The sequence below is a fragment of the Antechinus flavipes genome, chromosome 5 (assembly GCF_016432865.1).
Source record: "Antechinus flavipes isolate AdamAnt ecotype Samford, QLD, Australia chromosome 5, AdamAnt_v2, whole genome shotgun sequence".
Classification (NCBI taxonomy): Eukaryota; Metazoa; Chordata; class Mammalia; order Dasyuromorphia; family Dasyuridae; genus Antechinus; species Antechinus flavipes.
In genome coordinates, this window is record NC_067402.1 from 278,713,729 (window position 1) to 278,736,303 (window position 22,575).

General features: G+C 38.3%; 1 protein-coding gene across 1 annotated transcript in view; it reads right to left on the reverse strand.

Moving 5' to 3' along the window:
• The window catches only part of APPL2 (adaptor protein, phosphotyrosine interacting with PH domain and leucine zipper 2), an 80,757-nt gene that overhangs the window by 26,085 nt on the left and 32,097 nt on the right, over positions 1-22,575 (reverse strand). Inside the window, exons 4-9 of the mRNA XM_051961340.1 lie at positions 21,437-21,508; positions 13,623-13,710; positions 8,502-8,543; positions 8,277-8,335; positions 4,996-5,142; positions 511-593 (exon numbers count right to left, since the gene is read on the reverse strand). Coding sequence (XP_051817300.1) covers positions 511-593; positions 4,996-5,142; positions 8,277-8,335; positions 8,502-8,543; positions 13,623-13,710; positions 21,437-21,508 — 491 coding nt within the window. The remainder of the gene's footprint in view (positions 1-510; positions 594-4,995; positions 5,143-8,276; positions 8,336-8,501; positions 8,544-13,622; positions 13,711-21,436; positions 21,509-22,575) is intronic.

A 22,575-nucleotide genomic window follows, 5' to 3' on the forward strand; every position in this document is an offset into this window, starting at 1 on the left:
ATTCTATAAGTCCTTATTTCTTTATCGATTTGATGAAATATGTAAAATTATCCAGAACTTCGAAGAGACAAAAGTTAATAAGGATGATCTTGCTCCTCTTGCTGTCTGGATTATTTATAGGAGACAGCACGAGGTATTAGACTGCAGATTTTACTAAGATAGGGAAACTCAGGTGAGAAAAGTCTCTATCAATGCATAATGGTACCTTAAAAAAAATTTTTTTTTTAACAACTAGTCTTAGAGGCTGCCTGGAGCACTTACATGTGAAATGACTTTCCCAGGGCCACAAAGTTAAGTGTCAGTATTGGAACTAAGGTATTCTTGACTCTGAAACCAGTTCCTCATCTTGATCAGGAGGACGGTGAACAAAATCCAAAAATTTCTTCCTTTTCTTGTGTGTGTTCTCTAGCCTGACTCGCCAGGGGCTGATTCATTAGCAGAGGCAACACAACAATCCTTCCCACAACAATCTTGCCAAAAAAAAGAATTTAAATTCCAGGATTTTATTACCTTTGAACCATGGCTTTGGTGGTAGATAAAAAGGTGTCCATCCTTTTGGAAAACATCTCGGCTCCTTTCTTAAAAAAGTTTATCTGAAAAGTATAAGAGTGGTCGGATTATATAGAATAAAAATAATCTGATGATTATCTAGGAAGCTGTGATCATTAACATCAGTCAATCAACAAGCCTGGGCCATAGCTACTATCATTCTTTTTTTGACTAATGGATTGCATTATCTTCCCCATTATTACTTTGTAGATAGTCATTCACATGGATATCTTGTCTCCCCTTCCTACATTATATAAATCTCTTCAAGGGTAGGGACCCTGTCTTATTTTGAGAGTATTCAATATATTGCTGAGGAATACAGAGAGTAACTTTACGGCTTATGTTTTAGATTAATGAAAGGTCTTATTTGTATTTTTATAAGACCGTGCATGTTGTTGGCCAATCATTTCAGTTCTGGTCTCATTCTGTGTGACCAGAATTTGGAGTTTTCTTGGCAAAAATGCTGGAGCATTCACCATTTGCTTCTCCAGCTTGTTTTACAGATGAGGAAACTGAGGCAAACAAAAAGTTGCCTAGGGTTATACAGCTAGTAAGTGTCTGAGGCTGGATTTGAGTGGATGAAGATGGATCTTCCTGACTGCATTGCAGATTATAAACTAGAATTTATTCAGAGAAGAGCAACCAATATGGTGGAAAGGCTTTGAGACCTTATCATATGAAGAGTGATAGAAGGAATGGAGGATGCTGGAGAAGAGAAACTTATGGGATCATAGATTTAGAGATGGAAGGATTTTAGAGCCCATTGAATCCTCATTTTCTACAGCTAAGAAAACTGAGGCTAAAAGAAAGTAAGTGACTTATCCAGTTAGAAAGTGACTGAGAGGGGCAGCTAGGGGGCACTACAGTGGATAGAGCACTGATCCTGGAATCAGGAGGACCTGAGTTCAAATCCAGCCTCAGACACTTGACTCTTACTAGCTGTGTGACCCTAGGTAAGTCATTTAGCCTTTAATGCCTCACCAAAATAAATAAATAAGTAGAAAGTGACTGAGGCAAGTTCTCTTGCTGACTCCAAGGCCAGAAGTCAATTTACCAGACCATCTAACAGCCTTATAGCACTTTTAAGTATTTGAAGGGTTATTATGTAAAGATGTATTATACTTATTCTGGTAGGTCTCAGAGGGCAAGATGAGTAATGAAGGGAAGTTTCAGAGAGGAAGGTTTGGGCAGGAGGCTAGGAAAAATTTCCTAACAATCAGATAGTCCAAAATGAAGTGGGTCACCTTTTGTGATCACATTGTGATGACCACTGGGTCATTTGCAGTCTATTGCAGTCTATTGCAGTCGGGACTTCTGGGTAGGTCTCAATTAGACTATCTGGCCAATGGGGACTCTTCCAACTCCGGGATTTTTGGATTTTTTATTCTTCATTCCCAGATGGGCATTCGATCATACATTCATTCAATAACATAGTCAAGATAGAAGCTTCATCATTAAGGGACTCCAAAGGGATCCAGTTTGGTTAGAGCAAGAGAAGGAAGAGTAGAGCCAATATATCTCATCTCAGAATGAATGTTTGAAAGAGTTCTGAGTCAATAGAACTCCTTTCAAAATGAAATGTTGGGGCAACTAGATGGCACAGTGAATAGAGCACCAGCCCTGAAGTCAGGAGGACCTGGGCTCAAATCTGATCTCAGACACTTAATACTTCCTGGCTGTGTGACCCTGGGCAGGTCACTTAACCCTAACTGCCTCAGCAAAAAAAAGAAAAAGAAAAAGAAAAAGAAAAAGAAAAAAAAAGAAAGAAAGAAAAGAAAAAGGAAAAAAAGAAAGAAAGAAATGTGGCCAAATTTAAGGCAGTGGAAAGAATGTTGGGCTTGGAGGACTTGGGGTTCAAATCTCCCCCATCCCCCCATTGCTTACTATCTGTGGGCAAGTCATTTTATGTGCCCTTTTTGGGTCTTTGTTTTACCCTTTATAAAAGGAATGGGATTTCCTCTAAGGTCTCACCTAGCCCTAAAACTTCTCCTGCATTAGCAGGCAGAGTAAACACAATCAGCAAGATGATGGTCTCACTTCTATTGGCCAATGATGTGGGAAGCTCAACTCAGTTTGGGTGCCTGCTACATGCCTGGCACTGTGGATACAAACCAATCCTTGACAGGAATTAATTAAAAGGGGCTGATGGGATGAACAAAGAAGGAATTCTTTTTTAAAGTACAGCACTATAATCGGATTATTCAGTGCTATCTCTCTATCATGCTTCCTGTTTTCTGTCATTCTAGAATGTTTATTCTAGAGTGTTTATTGTTTATATTGTTAAAAGAGTGCTTATATTATTAATTACATATTATAATTATAATATTATATTATTAAAAGAGGGCTCCTATTAATATAATTTCCTTGGCAGAATATTGTGCCCACTTGGTTCATTAGCACAAAGCTTCTTAAACCGTGTATCACGACATATGGAGTCGAGAATGTGGGGGTTATGAAAATTTTGGTAACAGTAAAAGGTTTTCGAATGTTCTATATCCTGTAGTATCAAATATTCTGCCAAGACTTAATTCTTTATGTAAAAATAAATAAGCACATCCATCTATCTCATTAGCATGCAAATATGCTTTTGTCTTTAATGAATGGCAAAAATGTATTGTTTTAAAGTAAATTTCTTTATGATTTATTATCAGGAAATGTTTGGTTTGTATACCTATTTTATTACACCTACATATCTAGGATTATGTAAAAATTTCTTATGTGAAAAGGAGTTGCGAGAGGAAAAAAGTTTAAGAAGTCCTGAGTTAGCACACCATGAGTAATATATGAAGAAAATAATATGGACTTTCTTGGTCTCTGCAGAAGGCACTTTTGATTCATAAATTTGGAACTTGCAACTTGTAATATCTCCAGACTCTGACTACCAGGAGGAATGGGTTTCTGGACCTCCCATCAAGACATTGCCATGATCCAGTCAAAGGCTATTTTGAGATTTTGAAGCTTCTAATTACTTATCTTCATTAACAGAGCTCATCCAAAGTACTGATAGATGGATAAATAGCTACGCAGTGCAGCTGGGTAGAGGATTAGACCCGTAGTCAGGAAGCTCTGAATTCAAATCCAGGCTCAGACAACTTACCGATTATATGACTTTGGACCAGTCATTTAATTTTTTGCCTCAGTATTCTCATATGTTAAATGAAGATAAGGACAGCACCTACTTTCCAGGGCTGTTATGGGGATGAAATGAGATAACTGTTTACAGACACCGCACCTGGCACGTAATAAGTGCTATGTAAATGTTAGCTAATAGTATTTGTATTATTGATACTCTGCCTTGACACTTTCCCCAGTGGTGAGCTGGTTTCCACATCCTCTGACTCTCCTGATGGTTAACCCTGAATCCCTAAAGACAGAAGAGCCAAACATCCTCTATGAACTCTTACTTGTATTCAATTCTATCTCATCATCATTTTTGTTGTTGTTCTTTGTCCTTCCTTCTCAAAGAGGACTATGATATCAGGGAGGGGATGCCATGACATGCAAGTGAATTGAATTTAAGTGAGGGAGGGCTCTGCAAGGTCACCTGCCTCACTTCCCCCCCCCAGAGCCATCTGAGTCCAGTGGCCAGATATCAGTCAGGATGACTGAAGATGGCCTCAAGGCAGTGGAAGACCTTGACCTTTTTAAGTTAAGATCTTCATGACATGTAAGTGAATTGAGTTTAAGTGAGGGAGGACTGACTTGCCTCACTTTCTCCTCTAGAGCCATCTGGGTCTAGTGGACAGATATCGATCAGGACGACTGGAGATGGTCTTGGAGGCAATGGGAGTCCTTGGCTTTTTTTGGTTGAGGTCTTCAATAAGTCTCAGTTTGACTGAGACCACACCCATTCAGTGATTAACTGACTATCCATCCCTTTCCCTGTGCCCTCTGGAATGCTTTTTCTATACTTAACAAACTTCCTTTAATTTTAGACCCATTTCTTATGTGCCTTCAATATTCTGGCACTCATAGAAATCAGTCTCTCATTTTACAGATGAAGAAACTGAGACCCAGAGAGATGAAAATGATTTCTCCAATGTCACGCAACTCATAAGTCAGAGTCAAGAGTCAAACTGAAATCCTGTGATCCTAAGTTTGGTCCTCTTTATAATACATCATGATTTCATGTCCCCTGGATCTCAGGTTCATCATCTGCAAAGTGGAGGGCTAGACCAGATGATATTCTAAGGGTCTAAATATCTTTTCCTTTTCTTGCATCGTATTCTCGAGTTTTGGCTGGTTCACGTGGACTTGAAAGAAGCAGCCAATTTTCCTTTTGATCATAACAATCACTATTCCTCCATCTGTCATATAGTTCCCTGGTACCATCTGGCCTAGATTGATCCCCCTTTACCAGCATTTCCATTTCTCCATTCTCTATCCCACCAGGATGTCACATACATTGGCTTTTGTCTTCAGGTTGGATGGGGGGCACTGGTATACCTGTCCTTGGGCATATCCTAACATGGGTTCCATCATTGCGATCCTCTTCCTGTACTGAAGAGCATTCAGGGCACAATAATACTGTAGGGATGAGAGATGTTGCTTCCTTCGGGCGGCGGCCACCTCTTTTGCGACTTCGGACTTCACCTAGTGGAAGGGGATAGGAAAGCTTAGAAGATATCATCTAAAACTGGACTTTGACTCAAATATTTTGACTCAGGAATATTGACTCAAAATGGGTTTGTTAATTAAAAGAGCTTTTAAAAGATTAATTAAAAATTATTAATCAAAAGTATTTATTAGAAAATTATTAGTATCAAATGATAAATAATAATCAAGCTTATGATCGTATTATCTCCAGCAGGTTGATTGCTCCTGGTAGAATGTAAAACCTGATGGAAAGTGATATTGAGGAGGGGGCTGTTCTCTTGGTAACTCTTCATCATTAGTATAGTATTTAATATCTACCAGATGCTTATTAATAAGTGCTTATTGATTGGTATAAGGGAAGCAATATGATCATTTCTGATCTTGACTTTATGACACTCCACAGTGTCTCTCAGAGGTGGAAAGGACTTTGGGGGCCATTTGGCCCGAGCCATATAGGAACAGGAGTCAGCTCTCCAATAGCTCCCTGAGAGGTGATCATCTAGCCTTTACTGGAAGAACTCCAGGGATGGGGAATTTATGGCCTCTCAAGTCAATCCATCCTACTTCTGGATGACTGTAAGCGACATGGAACCAATTTTGGGATTTCTGTAACCTTCCCTCATTGCATCCTGGAAAGGTTCTGCCTCCTGAGGCCAAATAGAACACATATAATTCCACCTCACATGCCAGGGGAAGGAGAACAATTAATTGCACCAATGAGAAAGGTTCATATAGTGGATTTATTACACCCCAGAGGAAAAAAGGAGGAAGGAGGAAATAGAAATGATTTTAAAGTATAAGAAATGGATAGGTATGAGTAATAGTGGCTATTTTCTAGTTTTAGTGGGACAAAAAAGACTGAACTTCGGTTTTGGGAATTTCAATGTGATTTTGGTAAATTTCCCTGGCTTTTGTTGTCCTGGGACCCTGGAATATGTCATTGGGAGGTGAGGTTTGAAGAGTTTCTCTAAGGATTATTATTATTAATTTTTATTGTTTAAAAAAATTGCACTCGAATAAGCTGAACACAGTTCTTTCTGGAAGTAAAAGGATAAACTATATATATATGGAAGTAAAAGGATAAAATATATATATATATAGAGAGAGAGAGCCTAAGATCTTTCTTGCTCTCTTTTCTGCTGGTTTCTAAATATGAATGCAGCCAAAAGAGTCTGATTTGGTTCAAAAAGTTGATAAGAGTCAAAGAACATCAACAGGTAGTATTTAAGGGCAGAAATTCAAGCTATCTACAGCCATATTTAAAAAATACTTCAAACCACTAATAATTAGTTGCAAATTAAAGCAATTCACACCCATTTAATAGGTTTAACATTCACAGTAGGTCACTGGTTTAACCTACAATGCTTACACAATTAACCTCTGACATTAATAATTAACATTGACATTAAAGGTAGATGACAAATATTGGAGAGGTTGTGGGAAAACAGGCACATTGACGCATGGTTGGTGAGGGTATGAATTGATCCAGTCATCCTGAACTGTTCCCCAAAATTTATTAAACTGTGGTTACTCTTTAACTCAGGAATACCAATACTAGGTAGGTCTTTACCCCCCAAAAAGCACAAAGAAAGAATAAATAAATAAATATATATGTACAACCATCTTTATAATAAGCAACTTAATTTGTAGTGATAAAGAACCGGAAGCTAAGGGACTACCCATTAATTGTTGAATGGTTGAATAATTTTGGAATCTGAATGTGATGGAATACTTTTGTGTACTACAAGAAATGACACAAGGAATAACTTCAAAGAAACTTGGAATAGTTGTATGAGCTGTTATGGAAGGAAATGAACAGAGCCAGGAGAATAATTTGTACGTTACAATATTGTCAAGACAAACAATTTTAAAAGACTTAATACTGATCAATACAATGATCAAGCATGATTCCAGAAAACCAAAGGGCAGCTAAGATGGTACCAGGATGGACAGAATGATGAGCTTGGAGTCAGTTCACATTTGACTTCAGACACTTAACCTGCTGTGTAATCCTGAACGCTGAATCTGTTTGCCTCAGTTTTTTTTCCATTTGTAAAATACTGATAATAATAGCACCTACCTCCCAGGGTGAGGATCAAATAAGATAGTATTTGTAAAGCACAGTGCCTGGCACTATATAAATAAGTGCTATGTAAAGTAAGCTATAAAATAAGCATTTTTGGACATGATCAATAAGAGAATTTGTTCTTTTTAACTATACTTAATTGTTATGAGGGTTTTGTTTTACTTTTTGGATAAAGGAAGAGGGAAGGAGAAAAAATGCTTATTAATAGAAAAAATTAATTAGGGGCAGCTAGGTGGAGCAGTGGAGAGAGCATCAGCTCTGGAGTCAGGAGGACCTGAGTTCAAATCTGGCTTTAGACATTTAACATTTCCTAGCTGTGTTACCTTGGGCAAGTCACTTAACCCTAAATGCCTTAGAAAATAATAATAATAATAATTTTAATTAATTAAAACAGGGCAATTTTGTTGCTGCCTTAGAAAATAATAATAATAATAATTTTAATTAATTAAAACAGGGCAATTTTGTTGCTACCTTCTTAAATAAAAAAAAAGGCTAAGTTGTATGTAACAGAAATTCGGGGTTCTTATATACAATTTTCTTTCATTTTTTGTGTGTGTTAAGATATTTATTTCTTGATGATGATAGTTAAATTCATATAATAAACAGAAAAACTGAATTAAAAATGTTACTATTAGCAGTGGGTCTACTATATGGATCTGGAGAAATATACCAACTTGATCAAAGATAAAAATCTGAAGTTCAAAGCATTATATGGTCAATCCTTCCTCCCACATTCTTTTTTTTTAAATCATGGCTCAGGCTTGAAATTTAAAAGCCCCAAATGAATGTGTCTGATGCCTAAGTAGGAAAAATGGGCAAAAATGCTAAAAACAAAGTCACTGTACAGGAAGAAATGGCACAGACTGATAAAACAACAACCATTCCTAGCCCCTTTTCTTGTTCCCCTCCACCTCCCCCCATCCATAAAGAAATAGAGATAACAGAAAAAGTTCCTCTAAATCAATAGATTTGGAAGTTGTCATATGAAGGTTAAAAAAAAGAAAAAAAAGTAGAGAAAGTTGGATTTTATTTTGTTTTGTTGTACCTTTTCATTCTCTTTTTTCTTCGGTAGCCGGCTATATTTTGCCATGGACAAATCATGTTCTAGGAATAAGAGGAAATTGAATGCATCAAAAACAAGTCTAAAGGTGCTCCCTGACACCCAAGGCTTCACTTTCCCCACCTACCCATTCCATGTCTTACATAGTTCACTAAGAATGATGAAAAGGAAAAAAAGAAAAACAAAAATAAAGAAAAGGAAAAGACGTACCATTGCTAGCGAGTCCAAAGAGATCCTTTAAGGTGCTGACTTCTGAAAAGAGATAGAATTTCAGAGTTAAGGAAAAGGGCCAGTGGGAAAACAATACAAAAAAGCCCCCTAGCTTTAGAGGCATAGAATCTGAATTCTAATTCCACTTCTGATGCTTACTATCCAGGTGACCTTGGAAAATGTGAAAAAATGAAGGTTTAGATTAAATAGCTCCTGAGGTTTCTTCCAACATCAGCTCATAATGACTTTCTTGCTGAGGGACCTTGGATAAATCATGTGACCTCTGGCCCTGAGTTTCCTAGTCTTTTAATAAAAGGGTTCAATTAGAAAATCTGGGGTCCCTTCCAGTTCTATCCATGATCCTAAGTCAAATGAGCACCCAGAGTTCTGGGGTCCCCTCAAAGCAAACATGAATGATGTACAAAAGAGAGGAGCAAAATCTCCCTCTGAAACATGCCTTAGATTCTCTGCTCCATCTAATGTTTTGTCCGATTCCTGCAAACACCCAACTTAGCCGGAGACTTAGGACTCTAGTTGGACAGTGCTAGTCTAGTTCCCAGGTGACATTTAAAACTCCTCGCCAAGCTGCCCATTTGGTATCTTTGGGTGTTAGGGGACCCATGAAAGGAGGAATCCCCCCTAAACTCCTAGGGTACATGGGCTAGCACGTGGGGCTGAAAATTCCTTTAAAAAGTGTGGCTGGGGCAGCTAGGTGGATCAGTGGATAGAGCACCAGCCCTGAAGTCAGGAAGACATGAATTCAAATCTGGTCTCAGACACTTAACACTTCCTAGCTGTGTGACCCTGGGCAAGTCAGTTAACTCCAATTGCTTCAGCAAAAAAAAAAAAAAAAGAAAAAAAAAGAAAAAGAAAAGTGTGGCTTACATTTTTCTCCCTTCTCTGCAGAGGTGAGGGTCTAGAGCTATGGAATACTGCATACAATGCTGAACTTAATTGGCATATTAATTGATTTCACTTATCTTTTAAAAAGAATCTTTGTAATAAAAGATGACTCTCTGAGTGGAGGAAATAGAGGAATATGTTGGGAAATGAAGATGATGTAAGGGCAAAAGATAATATCCATTTAAAAAAAAAACATGGTTTATTCAATTAAAGCACTGTATTTTTTCAGATCTGCTTACTTTCTTTTTTATTCTTTCTTATAAGGCATGGCTCCTTAGAGAGGAGAAGAAGAACAATATATTTGTGCAAGAAGGTGATGCAAAAATTAAAAAAAATTGTAAAAAATGTTGTGTAAAAGCCTAGAATCTAAGCTTTTAGAATAAGCTCAATTATAAGCAATCCAGAACAAGCGTTGGGGCTTGGTATTCCTAAGGAGGCTTTTACAGAGCTACGTATTGTGTCCTCATCTCCTCCGATTATCTTCTCTATTTTCTCTGTCTCAGTCTGTCTCTTCTCTCTCTTTTCTTTCTGTCGTCTCTCTTCCTTCCCTCCCTCCCTGTCTGTCTCTATCTCTCTGTTTCTCTGTCTCTTGGTTTCTCTCTGTCTTTGCCTCTGTCTCTTTCTTTCTCTCTTCCTCTTTGTCTTTCCTCTCTCCTTCCGTCCCTCCCTGTCTCTGAATGTCTGTATTTCTCTTCGTCTATCTTGCTTCCTGTCTTTGTGTCTCTCTGTCTCTTCTCTCTTTCTCTCTCTCTCCTTTCTCCTTCTTTCTCTGTGTCTTTGTCTCTGTCTCCTTTTCACTCTCTTCCTATCTTCCTTCTTCCTGCATTGCCTCCTTGTCTCTGTCTCTTCTCTCTTTCTGTCTCCCTCCTTTCCTCTTCTCTCTTTCTCTCATTCTCTTACCTACCTACTTCTTTCTTTTCAATATCTATTATCTGAGGACCAGATCAATTCAAAAGTCTTATCATCATGCTAGTCATACAGAAATGAATTTTTTTGTCCACAAGCAACTTTCCATGGCTGTTTATGAAACTTTGGGCTATCTGTGTTGACGAAGGGAGTATCCCAACTGACAAAATCAAGAATCCCTGAAGTATTAAGTCCCTAAACAAATAAACTCAAATGTAATATTTGCAGGCGGTGACCACTTACACTGGAGAACCTTATATGTCTCACACCGAACAGGTGGACAGCTACTTCCTCCCTGGGCTGGCTTGTCCTTACACTGGCAGGTCTTAGTTCCTAGAGAAGGGCCATTTTGACGCAGTTACACCAAACTCCCTTAGACTCTTAGTGATAATCTTTTTGAGGAGAAATATACTCTTCTTATATACCTCTTGAGTTCTCAAGTCCCTACTCATGTATTTTATTTGTATCAAACCAAGCAATTACATTGATGAAATATTTAGATCTTAAGCTATTTAATATTTAAGATCATACTTTTTACTTTTACTCAGCAACATGACAAAAATAAAATATCATAAGTACTCAAATACATGAATAATAAATTTATCACAATCCACTCATAAACCTGGCTTGCACTTTCCTGCCAGTGCATTTAACATCTGTGGGGGGAAATGGGCACGCAGTTACCAAAATCTGGCAAGCAAAAATCATGTGCTCAAGGGATCCCCCCCAACTCTTGATTTTTAAATTTGTGTGTCCTCTTTCTATCCCAGAAACTGTCGGTAAAAGTTCTTTCCTGCTGAACAGATGCTTCTGTTGCTCAATTGAACTCTTCATGGCCTCTAGGATAAAATAAATCTAAGCTCTTCTGTTTAGCCTTTAAAGGTCTACAGACTTTGCCCAAGCCTTCCTTTGCAGCCTCATTATTTCCTTTCTTGAAATGCAGCCAAGCTGGCCTTCTCTTTGGTCCACACAGATGGCCCTCCAGCTTCCATCTCTGTTCTTTTCCATGGGCCGTTCCCTGGGTCCGGAAAGCTCTCTCTCTTCACCTCCTCAGAGCGCAAACACCACTTTTTCCCTGACAGATTTTCTAATCCCTTCAACAGCTTGTGAACTAACCTTCTCTCACATTGCCTTGTCCTTTCTCTCTGTTTATATTTGTTCTGTATATAATACAGAATATATTACTATATTATAGAATATGTATATATTACAGAATTATATTATATAGGTATAATGTATCTGAGAATATGTATATGTATTATATTAAACATAATAGAATCTATTATATTAATAAAGAATATATTAGCATATATAACTCATTTTATAATATGCATAAGCTATATAATTATAGAATGTATCATACATGTATAAGACACATATTACATAATAATATATTCTATAACATGCTATTTATTATATATAATTTCTTAATGTATTATATGATATAGAATATATTATCATGTTATATAATATACATATATTATGGAATCATATTACATATGTACAGTGTATTATAGAATATGCAAAATGTATTATATATAATAGAAGATATATTAACATGTTATGTAATATATTCTATGATATACACAAATTATATAATTATAGAATGTATTGTACATGTATGACATATATAATAATGTATTACATAAAATGCTACTTATTATATATAATTTATTTATGTATTTATACAATACAGAATATATATTATGTTATATAATATACATATATTATGGAATCATGTTACAGATGTATAACATTTTTGAGAATATATAAAAATATTTGATTTATAATAAAGGATATATTAACATATATAATATATTCTATAATATACACAAAATATATAATTATAGAATATATTACATGTGTATATGATATATTATGTAATAATGTATTATATGTTATTTATTACATATAACTTGGGGGGAAAGAACATTCTCTCTCATAGGAGTATAGCTTTAAATCTTAGAAATCAGTGAATTAAGCTTCTCTTACAGATAAGAAAATAGAGGCCTGAGGCAGTTAGGTAGTATAGCAGTAGTTAGAGCACTGAACTTGGAATCAGGAAAACTCTTCCTGAGTTCAAACTCAGCCTTAGAAACTTGAAGCTTGTGACCCTGAGCAAGTCACTTAGCTCTGTGTGCTTCAGCTTCTTCATATGTAAAATATGCTGGACACAGAAATAGCAAACCATTCCAGTATCTCTACCAAGAATATCACAAATTGGGCCACGAAGAATTGGACATTAACTAAATAAACAGAACCTGAGGCAGAGGGAAGGGAACTGGCTTATTCAGAATCTTAATATGAGGTAAAGTTATATCCTGGCTCTTAGTCCAGCCCTCTACCCCATAGACTGGGGGGAGGGGGGATAATCTTTGATGTAGAATACAACACACATTTTTAACTGATGTGGAAAATAGCATATACTGATTGATGTGTTGGTTAGTTTTCTGAATTGCTTTCCCTTCCCTCTCCCACTCCATCTTTCACTTTTATCTTGTTATCTAATGCATGGCTCTCTGGAGTTAGGGAAGCAAAGAGGGATATAGTAGAATATGAAGGTAGCATAAAAATAAGATATCAATAAATATTGCTTTAAAATAAATATAATAACAACAAATAATGTGATAAAGTATAAGTATACATAAATAATATATTAATAAATTATATTAATACTATGATGATATATGTATGTATGGGAAGAGAAAGAGTGAGAGAAAGAAAGAGAGAAAAAGGAGAGAGGCTCTTGGAGAAAGACAGATACAGAGAAAGAGACAGACACAGAGAGACATAGACATAGAGACAGAGAGAGAGAAAGGGAGGAAAAGGGGAGGAGAGGTAAGAGAGAGGGGGAGGAGGAGAGGAAGGAAAGAGGAGGATGGAGGAGGAAAGTGGGTGAGAGAGGGGAGAGGGTGAGGGGAAAAAGAGAGGGGAAGAAGGAGGAGGAGGAAGAAAGAGGAAAGAGGGGGAGAGAGAAGAAAAAAAAGAGGGGAGGAGGAAGAAGAGGAGAAGGAGGAGGGGAAGGAAACACATAGAGACAGAGATAAGAGAGTAGGAGACAGACAGACAGATGGACAGAGACACAGAGAGAGATGGGAGAATGGAAAGGAAGGAGGGGAGACAGATAGAAAGAAGGAAGGGGAGGGTGGGAAGGAAGGAGGGGAGAGACAGACAGAGACACAGAGACACAGAGACAAAAAGATGACCAGGGAAAGAGAGAAGAAAATAAATGACATAAGTGTGCAGTAGAAGATGGTCTAAGATGAATGAGCCCTTCATTCAGAGGAGACTCTACTGGGCTCCACACTTTACCTGTGAGATCTTTCTCTCGGAATTGTATGATGGGAAGCACCATCGAGTCCGCCAGTTGCTTTGTCAGCTCTGTATGGAGAAGGTTTAGCTGAAAGACAGATACACCTCCTGAGACTCAAGCCAAGAGCAGGATTCGAGGCTCTGCCTTTAGTGTTCTCTCTCCCTCCCCTTTTCCCTCTCCTTCAGAAGACAGTTATAGTTACTTGCCTAGGAACTGGAGGGGCAGGATTTGAATTCAGAAGATAGAATGGTACATTGGAAGGAGGGCTGAATTTGCAGCAGAGGAACCAGGTTCAAATTTTAGCTCTGCTTCCTATCACCTATGAGATGTTTGGAAAGTCTTTGTTTCTTTCCCTCTAGAATGAGTAGTTCATGTTAGATGGCCTCTAAGGCTTCCCCTATGTCTAGATTTTTGATCTTATGCTTCTATGATCGCCATTCAATCTTCCTGGGCTTTAATTTCCTCATCTGTAAAATGCAAAGTTTGGAGTGGGTGGTCTCTGAGGTCCCTCCAGCTCTAAATTGGAAATCCTATCATCCTAATATATCTGGAAAGTCCTTATTTTTAAAATAAAGCAGTTGCACTAGATGCACTCTAAAGTCTCTTCCCCAAACTTCTAGATCTGTGACTCTAGGATCTAACCCAGCTAGTCTGTCTGGAGGATATCAAGGGCATGGAGATGGTCCAGTGAAAACCCAGCTGGACTTGCTTAACCTACCCATGACATGTTTGTAGAGCACTAAATGGGGACATTGCTACCAGACTCTTAAAAAGAAAAGCCACCGTGGTTTGCCAGGCTTAGGGTGAGTTCCTCTGACTAAACTAGCCAAGGGAGTTTCTGAATGGAGAAATGAGAGCTATCTCATCTTTGTTTACTCTGCCGATTTCTCAATAGATCCGCATCCAAGCTACCCCTCCCAAAGCCTGGGAATGCTTTTACAAACCGACAATGAACAGCGCTGGTCGCCATGCTTAGCACAGGTCATTCATTCACTGAGGGCACTAGGGGACCTTTGGCCCTCCAAATAGGGATCTGGTTTGAAGTCTCACTTGAAAGAGAGCCTCACTTGAGAACCTGCTCACACCAAAGGCACAGCCAGGATGTGGGCTTGGGAAAGCTTCATAGGAAGGATGTTGCTCGCTGAAGCCACATTGGGAGACTTCAATCCTCCCTGTTGCTTGGGAAAGGAGGTTCCCGAGAACAAGGAGGTGATTGTGTTCTAGCAGATTCCTCACTCTGGGATGGAACAATGGCCCTTGATTCTGCTCCCCATCCCTCCCACCTAAGAACTTAACTGAGACTGACGTGTCTAAATGGTCTCACTAAGAAGAGGGAAAAGGAGCTGTCGCTGCGGATTTTCCCTTAATTCTGACAAAGTTGGAAATCTATTCAACTTCTTATCATGCTAAGGCACCAAAACCAAAGGCAAAAAAGGAAATTGATTCTGGGGGCTGGTGACGGCAAGCTCATTTTTCACAAGGCAGCCAATACCCAATTCAATCTAATTCAACATGCTTTTCTTGAGGGCACCTATGGTACCTGGCACTGTCCGAGGTGCTAGTGGCACAAAAGATTAGAATGAAAAGAAGCCCTCAGTGGGCTTACATTCTATTGAAGATGATAACACACACACACACACACACACACACACACACACACACACTCACACACACACACACACACACTCAATGAATCAACAAGGATTTATTAAATATCTTCTATATGCTAGGTAACTAGGAATACAAAGATGTAAAGAAAATAGTTCCTCCTTTTCCTCCTCCTCCTCCTCCTCCTTTCTTCCTCTTCCTCCTCTCCTCTCATCTCTTCTCTCTTCTCTTCTCTCTTTCTCTCTGTCTCTGTCTCTGTCTCTGTCTCTGTCTCTCTCTCTCTCTGTCTGTTTCTCTCTCCCCACCCTGTGCTAGATGCTGGGGACAGAAAAGACCAAAATGAGGCAGCCTCTGCTCTTAGAGTACTTATATTTAATTGGAGATAACTTAATGTATAAAACAATCAATAAATTAATTAACAAAAGCTTATTAAGAACTTAAAGTGCCAGACAATAGGGATACAAAGGTTAAAATTAAATAGTACCTGTCCTTGGGAAATTTATATTTTATTGGGATAAAACAACATACACACTATTGATATACATTAAGATTGCCTCTGGAGGCAGAGGAGATGGGTTCAAATTCTGCCTCTACAAACACTAGCTATGTAAAATAATCTTGGACAGTCACATAAAGTTACTCAGTTTTCTTATCAGTAAGGGAAGAGGGTTGAGCTCAATGACATCTGAGATTGCTTTCAGCCACCTTACCTACGATCTTATTTTTTGTAGTTTCACAAATGTAGGAAACTCCCTTGACCAATACAGATCTTCTCTTATTGTGGAGCTTATAGTCTTATAGTATAGCTTATAGTCTTAGGATCTCCTGGGGAGCTAAGGAGTTAATTGACTTATCCAGGCTCACATAGCCAATATGTGTGAAAAGTGGGGATTGATACAAGGATTTCCTAACTTCAAGATGCTTCTCACAAACTAACTCCTTTATCTGTAAGATGAGGATTAAACCCTAGCTGTGTGACTCTGGGCAAGTCATTTAACCCCAATTGCTTCAGCCAAAAGAAAAAGAAAAAAAAGATGAGGTTTAAACCACATACATACATATATTTTTACACACACACACACACACACACACACACACACATACTTATACGTGGAGCTTTCAGCTTTAAATCTATGACACTCAAGTGTTACTACACCATAATGTGCCTCAGGTTCCTCATCTGTAAATGAGGGCTGGACTCATCTACTCATCTATTTCTATTCATTTTATATATGTGTGTCCTCTGAGGTCTCTCCTAGCATATCCATAAGTAATATCTTTTCAGAGGCTGAAACAAAGAGGTTTTTCTTAGCAGCCATATCAATCATATAGATTAATTAACCTTCATATTAGTAGGAGGGTTAAACAAAAGCTATATTTCTATTAGAAGGCCTGAAGGCCAAAGGCTCCTAGTGATCTGCTTCCTAAGAATGATTGCCTCATATTATCTGTAGGCCCAGGGAAAAGGAGGTCAGAATGTTTGTGTTCTGCCTTCATGACTTTTCGGGTCAAATCAACTTCTGTCTGCTCTATGAGCCAAACTGGTTTGCTCACTGCTCCTGAACACACCCTGGCCACTGCTGCTGCCTCTGCATTTGGCTGTGAAAAGCACTCCCACACATTTCTGCCTGGTTCAGGACCTTATTCATCCTTCAAAGAAGGCGTAGCTCCCATGTTATGACCTTTACAAAGCCTTTCCTGGCTCTCTAGGTGCCCCTCAAGTGGAGACATGGTATCCTTCCTCCACCTCCCTACAGAATTTTGCCTGAATCTTTAAAGAGTGCTGATGGCACGGGCAGTTTTGGAACATGAGGAATTCTGGGCATGGCTGATTCTTTCTGCCAGATCTGACACTCCTGGAGGTTGATAATTGTATGATGTTTGAGGGCAGGGACTGTTTGTCTCTGATATATCTCTGTGTTCATTCTTCCCTGCCTCTCTCTCTCTGGCTTCTCTCTCCTTCCATCCTCTGTCTCCCTCCCTTCCTTCTTCCCTCCCTTCCCCCTTTCTCTTTCTTTTGTCTGTCTGCTTCTCTTTCTCCTTCTCTCTCTCCCTCCCCCACTCTTTTTCTATCTGTCTGTGTCTCTCTTGTCTTTCTGTCTCTGTGTTTGTCCCTCTACTCTCCCATCCTTTCTCCTTTCCCTTCCTTTTCTTTCTTTCCTTTCCTACTTTCTTTAATCTTTTTTCTCTTCCTTCCTTTCTCTTATCTTTCCTTCCTTCTCTTGCATCATCTTTTCTTCCTTCCCTTCTTCTTTGATTTTTCTTTCCTTCCTTCCTTCTTTCTTCTCTCAGTGACAGATATCAGTGATTATCTATTAGAAGGGAGGAAAAGACTAAAGAAGGAAGGAATGAAGAAGGAAAAAGAGAAGCGGGAAAAAAGATGAAAGGAAGAAAGGAAAGAGAAGAGAAAGAAGAAACAAGGAAGGAAAATTGGAAGAAAAGATGATACAAGAAAGGAAAAAGTAAAGGAAATGGGAAGGAAGGAGGATGGAGAAAAGAAAGAAAAGAGGGAGAGAATAAAGAAGTAAGGAATAAAGGAAAGAAGTAAAGATGGGAGAAGAGAAGGAAGAGCGAAAAGGATGAAGGAAAGTAAAAAAAAATAAAAGAGGAAAGGAAGGAAGGGAGGGGAGAGACACAGAGAAGCAGAGAGAAAAAAGAAAGCAATGGGGGAGAAAGAAGGAGGAGAAAGAGAAAGAAAGACAGACAGACAGATAGATAGATAGATAGATAGATAAGAAATAGAGAGACAGAGAAGGAGAGAGACAGAGAGGGGGGAGTAAGACAGGGAGGGAAAGAGGAGATAGAGAGAAAAGGAAAGGGAGATTTCATAAATATTTATGAAGCCCATACTATGTTCTACCATACTAGGTACTGGGAATAAAAAGACAAAGATAAAAAAAAATTAAAAGGAACAAAGAAGGGGGAAAAAAGAGAGGAAAAAGAAAGAAAATTAGCAAGGAAGAGAGAGAGAAAGAAAAACAAAAGATAAAGGAAGAAGGCAAGGGAGGGAGAAGGAAGGGGAGGAAGGCTCATAGGATACCAGCTTCAGAATTAAAAAGAACTTTGGAGGCTGCCTAGTCCTGTACTTCAATGTACAGATCATAAAAATGCCCAGGGAGGAAAGGATTACAGATCAGAGGTTAAGGCTGGAAGGGCCATTAGAGATGTTCTAGTTTAACCTTCTCCTATTCCAAAGGAGGAATCTGAAACCTAAGAAAGAATAAAGGAAGTAAATAGATAAAGGAAAGCATTCAGTGTTCCTCGGGCTTTTGAGGAAACACATTTCCTAGGTGTTTCTATCACCATACTTCCCTCCATTGTAAAACCTCTATCCTCTGCTTCTGATTTTGTTTGAACCTCATTAGGCTCTCTGCACAGAGGGGAAGAGGCTCCTCCCCTAGGTTTAGGCCAGGGGAGAGTGCTTCCACTCTCCTTCCCTCATGCTTTACCTGGGTTAATCATAAATGACCTTCATGCTCAGATCTGTACATTAGGGCTTTCAAAGACATCCAGCAATGCTCTCATTTACAGGATAGGAAACTGAGGCTCACAGAGGTGACATGGCTCCTCCTGGGTCATTTTGGAGCCCAAAGGGAGAGCAGTTTGGGACAGGGGCAAGAGCATCTATTGGGAATTAGTGTTCTCCCTCCGTGATCTTGGACCCTTGATGCAACTGCTCTGATCTTGTTTCATCATCTGTACAATGAAAGATTCGACCAAATGATCCCAGTGTCCATTTTAGCGCCAATTATTCACATTTAGAGTCACTCACGGAAAATGTTCCATTTTGAAGAGATTGCCGTATTCTGTCCTCAGGTATGGGGAGCGGCACAATGTAGTCATCAGATCAGACTTACAATTTAGCTGGAAGGGGTCTCAGAGGCCACATTATCCAGCACTATCATTTTATGGATAAGGACACAGACAGGTTAGGAAGGTAAAATTACCTGTCCAAGGTCATACGGGTAACAAGAGCCTGGATTTGAACCTGGATCCTCTGACTTGGTTTGCAAAGTGGCACAGTGGATGCTGGGTCTAGAATCAGAAGATCTGAGTTCAAATGTGACCTCAGACACTTACTAATTGTGTGAGCCTGGAAAAATTAGTTCACCTTAGATTCCTCATATGTAAAATGAACTAGAAAAGGAAATGGCAAAACAATGAACTGTTTTGCTAGGAATATGCCAAATAGGGTCATGAACCTTTGTACTAGAAGGGATCTTAGAATCTCTGTTATGGTGGTTCTTGAGCCACGGACATTCCAGTGCCCAGATTAAGGGGATTCTTGCAATTTGTGGCAACCACACAGTTTCCTTCTGCTTATTTCCTCTGTGTATTAGTATCCCCTTTTCCCAAACATTGGAGACTCAGCTTACACTTACAAGGCATTTAATATTTAAAAAATTATTTATAATATTCATAGTGACTATTTCTCAGGGAAAAAAATTGGAAATTGAGGTGATGCCCATCAACTGGGGAATGATTCAATAAACTGTGGTACATGTTTGTGATGGAATATTAGTGTTCTATGGGAAATGATGAGCAGGATGCTGTCAGAAAACAAACAAACAAACAAACCCTGCAAAGCCTTCCTGAACAAAGTGAAGTATATTGCACCCAAAGTAATAGCAATGTTGTGGGATGTCCAAATGTCATTTGACTTTGTTATTCTCAGTAGAATAATCATCCATAACTACTCTGAAGGACTTATGAAGAAAAAACCCATCCATACCCAGAGAAGGAACTAATTGTGTCTGATACAGATTGAAACATTCTCTCTCTTTCTCTTTTGTCTTTTTAACTTAATTTTTCTTGAGGGTTTTTATTTTCATTCGGATGGGAGATCTATGTTTTCTTCCACAACTTGACTTTTATGGAAATGTTTTGCATAATTTCACACGTGGTTTCTTAATTGTGGGTGAGGATAAGGGTGAAAATCCCAAACTTGAAAATCTTTGTAAAAAATTGTTTTGCATATAACTGGGGAAAATATTAAATAAAATTTAAAAATACAAAAGAAAAAATTATTTTATTCTGTATAAATATAGGAAGTCAGATCTTTAGGGCTTCTGGAAAGCCTTTCTTACATTTAACAGAAATAAATGTTAACAGAAATAAGCAAACTGAGAACAAGAACCTGATGTATCTGGTGAAATCAGCCTGATTTGGGTGGGACTAGGTAACACAAAAGTCCAGGAAAGCTAGGCTATTTCAGGCCCTTCACCTGGTATCCTCTGTGCTCGCTGGCCTTATGCTTTAGGGCTGGCTTTGGCCAGAACAAAATACGTTTGGATTCAAGGCAGATGGATGAAAGAGAGGAAAAGCATGGGATCATTTCTTTAGCCTTGGAAGGCCTGTGATCATAGCTCATAAGCTCTTAACTAGAAGGGATCACAGAAACTACCTAATTTTGTGACCTGAGAATCTGATTAGACCAAGCATATTAAACATTTCACCAACTGGAAAAATGCTACATTAATGTATAATAATTATAATTGTGATTACATACATATTTCAATCACAGTGATTCTTAAAGACCACCTATTAAGGCATACAGGGGTTGCTCTGTTTTAATGGCATGAGTGTCCCCTCCAGTGAAACAACGTATTTATTTTCTTTTCTGTGCCAGATTTGTAATTTTATCCAGTTGTGAAAAGTGAAAAGTTCCTCCGTGGATGTAACTGCAATTGCATAAAGCAACTCTTTAAGGTTATACAAATTGTGGATAGTTCTTAATCGGTATTAAGTATAGAGTTCCAATACCAAAGAAATCACAGCCCCATGAAGTACTGAAATGAATATACTTATATATCCATACATGATAATGGTTGGTATTTATATAGCACTTTAAGGTTGGGAAAATCCTTTACAAATATCTCATTTGATCACTGCAACAACTCTGGAAGGTAGGCACTATTACTATTTTCATTTTATAGATCAGAAAACTGAAACATAGAAGGATTCAGCCACTGAACTTGATTCACATAGCTAATGTGTCTAAGGAACTATTTTTATTTAAGTCTTTTTGGCTTCAGGTTCAGTGTTCTATAAACCAGGTCATCTAGCTCTCCTGAAAATTTTTAATAGATATCTAAAATTTTTATTTATTAATATTTATTAAAATTAATTAAACATTTAAAAATACCTAAGACATGAAAGAAAACCCAAGAAAGAGAATCATATGGTAATTTCCCAAGAACCTTACCTCATCCACCACCTTGGAAAAATAGTGGAGAGTGGTAATGACTTCTTCATCTCCTTTGCCAAGAGCAAAATTCTAAGATGAAAATAAAAATAAAAAAGAGCCAGGTGTTACCAGAGTGCCATGATGTATCAGCAATAGAGTAAATATACTGATTTCATGAGACTGCTTTCTGTTTTTGCAGCTGGCTCTTCTTAAATAAAGAAAATCATGATGAACAACATCAGGGAAAGAGTTCCTTCAAAAAGAACTGTGATTTAAAACTGGGCAATCCTCCCTTGGCTAATGAGAAGAGATGGTGTGAGTTCTTCTCCATCCCACCTTATCAATCCATGCATTTCCCCTGACATTGGCTGCCCCATTATTGGCCCACATCCTTTTTATTGCAATTTATTGCAATGAAATTAATTTACTCACTTATTTTATCAACTCTTCCAATAGTGGTCTAGTTGTCTTTAACCTTCCCCCTCTCTTTGGACTGAATCTGTAATTTCACTGGTATAGATAACTTCCAGTGAGGAAGAAACTTTCTACTAATGAAGGTCCATACCTTCTCTGTTCCTTGGAGAGTTGCTGGGGAACAAGAGGGCAAAATGACCTGCCCAGTAATGCATAGCCACCATTTCAGAAGTGGGGCTTGAAACCAGGTCTTCCTGATTCTTCAGGCAGCTTTATCCATTATGTCATATTGTCCCTTACCCCAGTGCTTTTAATCTATTCTAGTCAGGGCTGTCTCTATGAAACAGTAAATTTTTAAAAGGGTAGAACTGTGTCTCTTTTTTACTGATTGATTTTTAGGACTGTGTCTTTTCAATTGCATGGAGTTGCATGCATGCATGGATGCAATTCAAATGCAAATGCAACCAGGGCCCTTCACAAACTCTTTCCTTGCCTCTGTTGCCATTTGCAGTAAACACTCATAGAACACATAGCGTGTATATAACAAGAACAATTTAAAAAACCCAATAATACTAATTCAATTTATTAGTAATTATTACAGAGGATGATAATTTGGAGAATTCCATCATAAAATTTCCTTTATAAATACCCTTATCAAGTCATTAGAATAGAAACACCTGGAGAGCAATTTTTTTTATTTTTTCCTTTATACTTTCAGCACCTAGGACAGTGCCTAGAATACA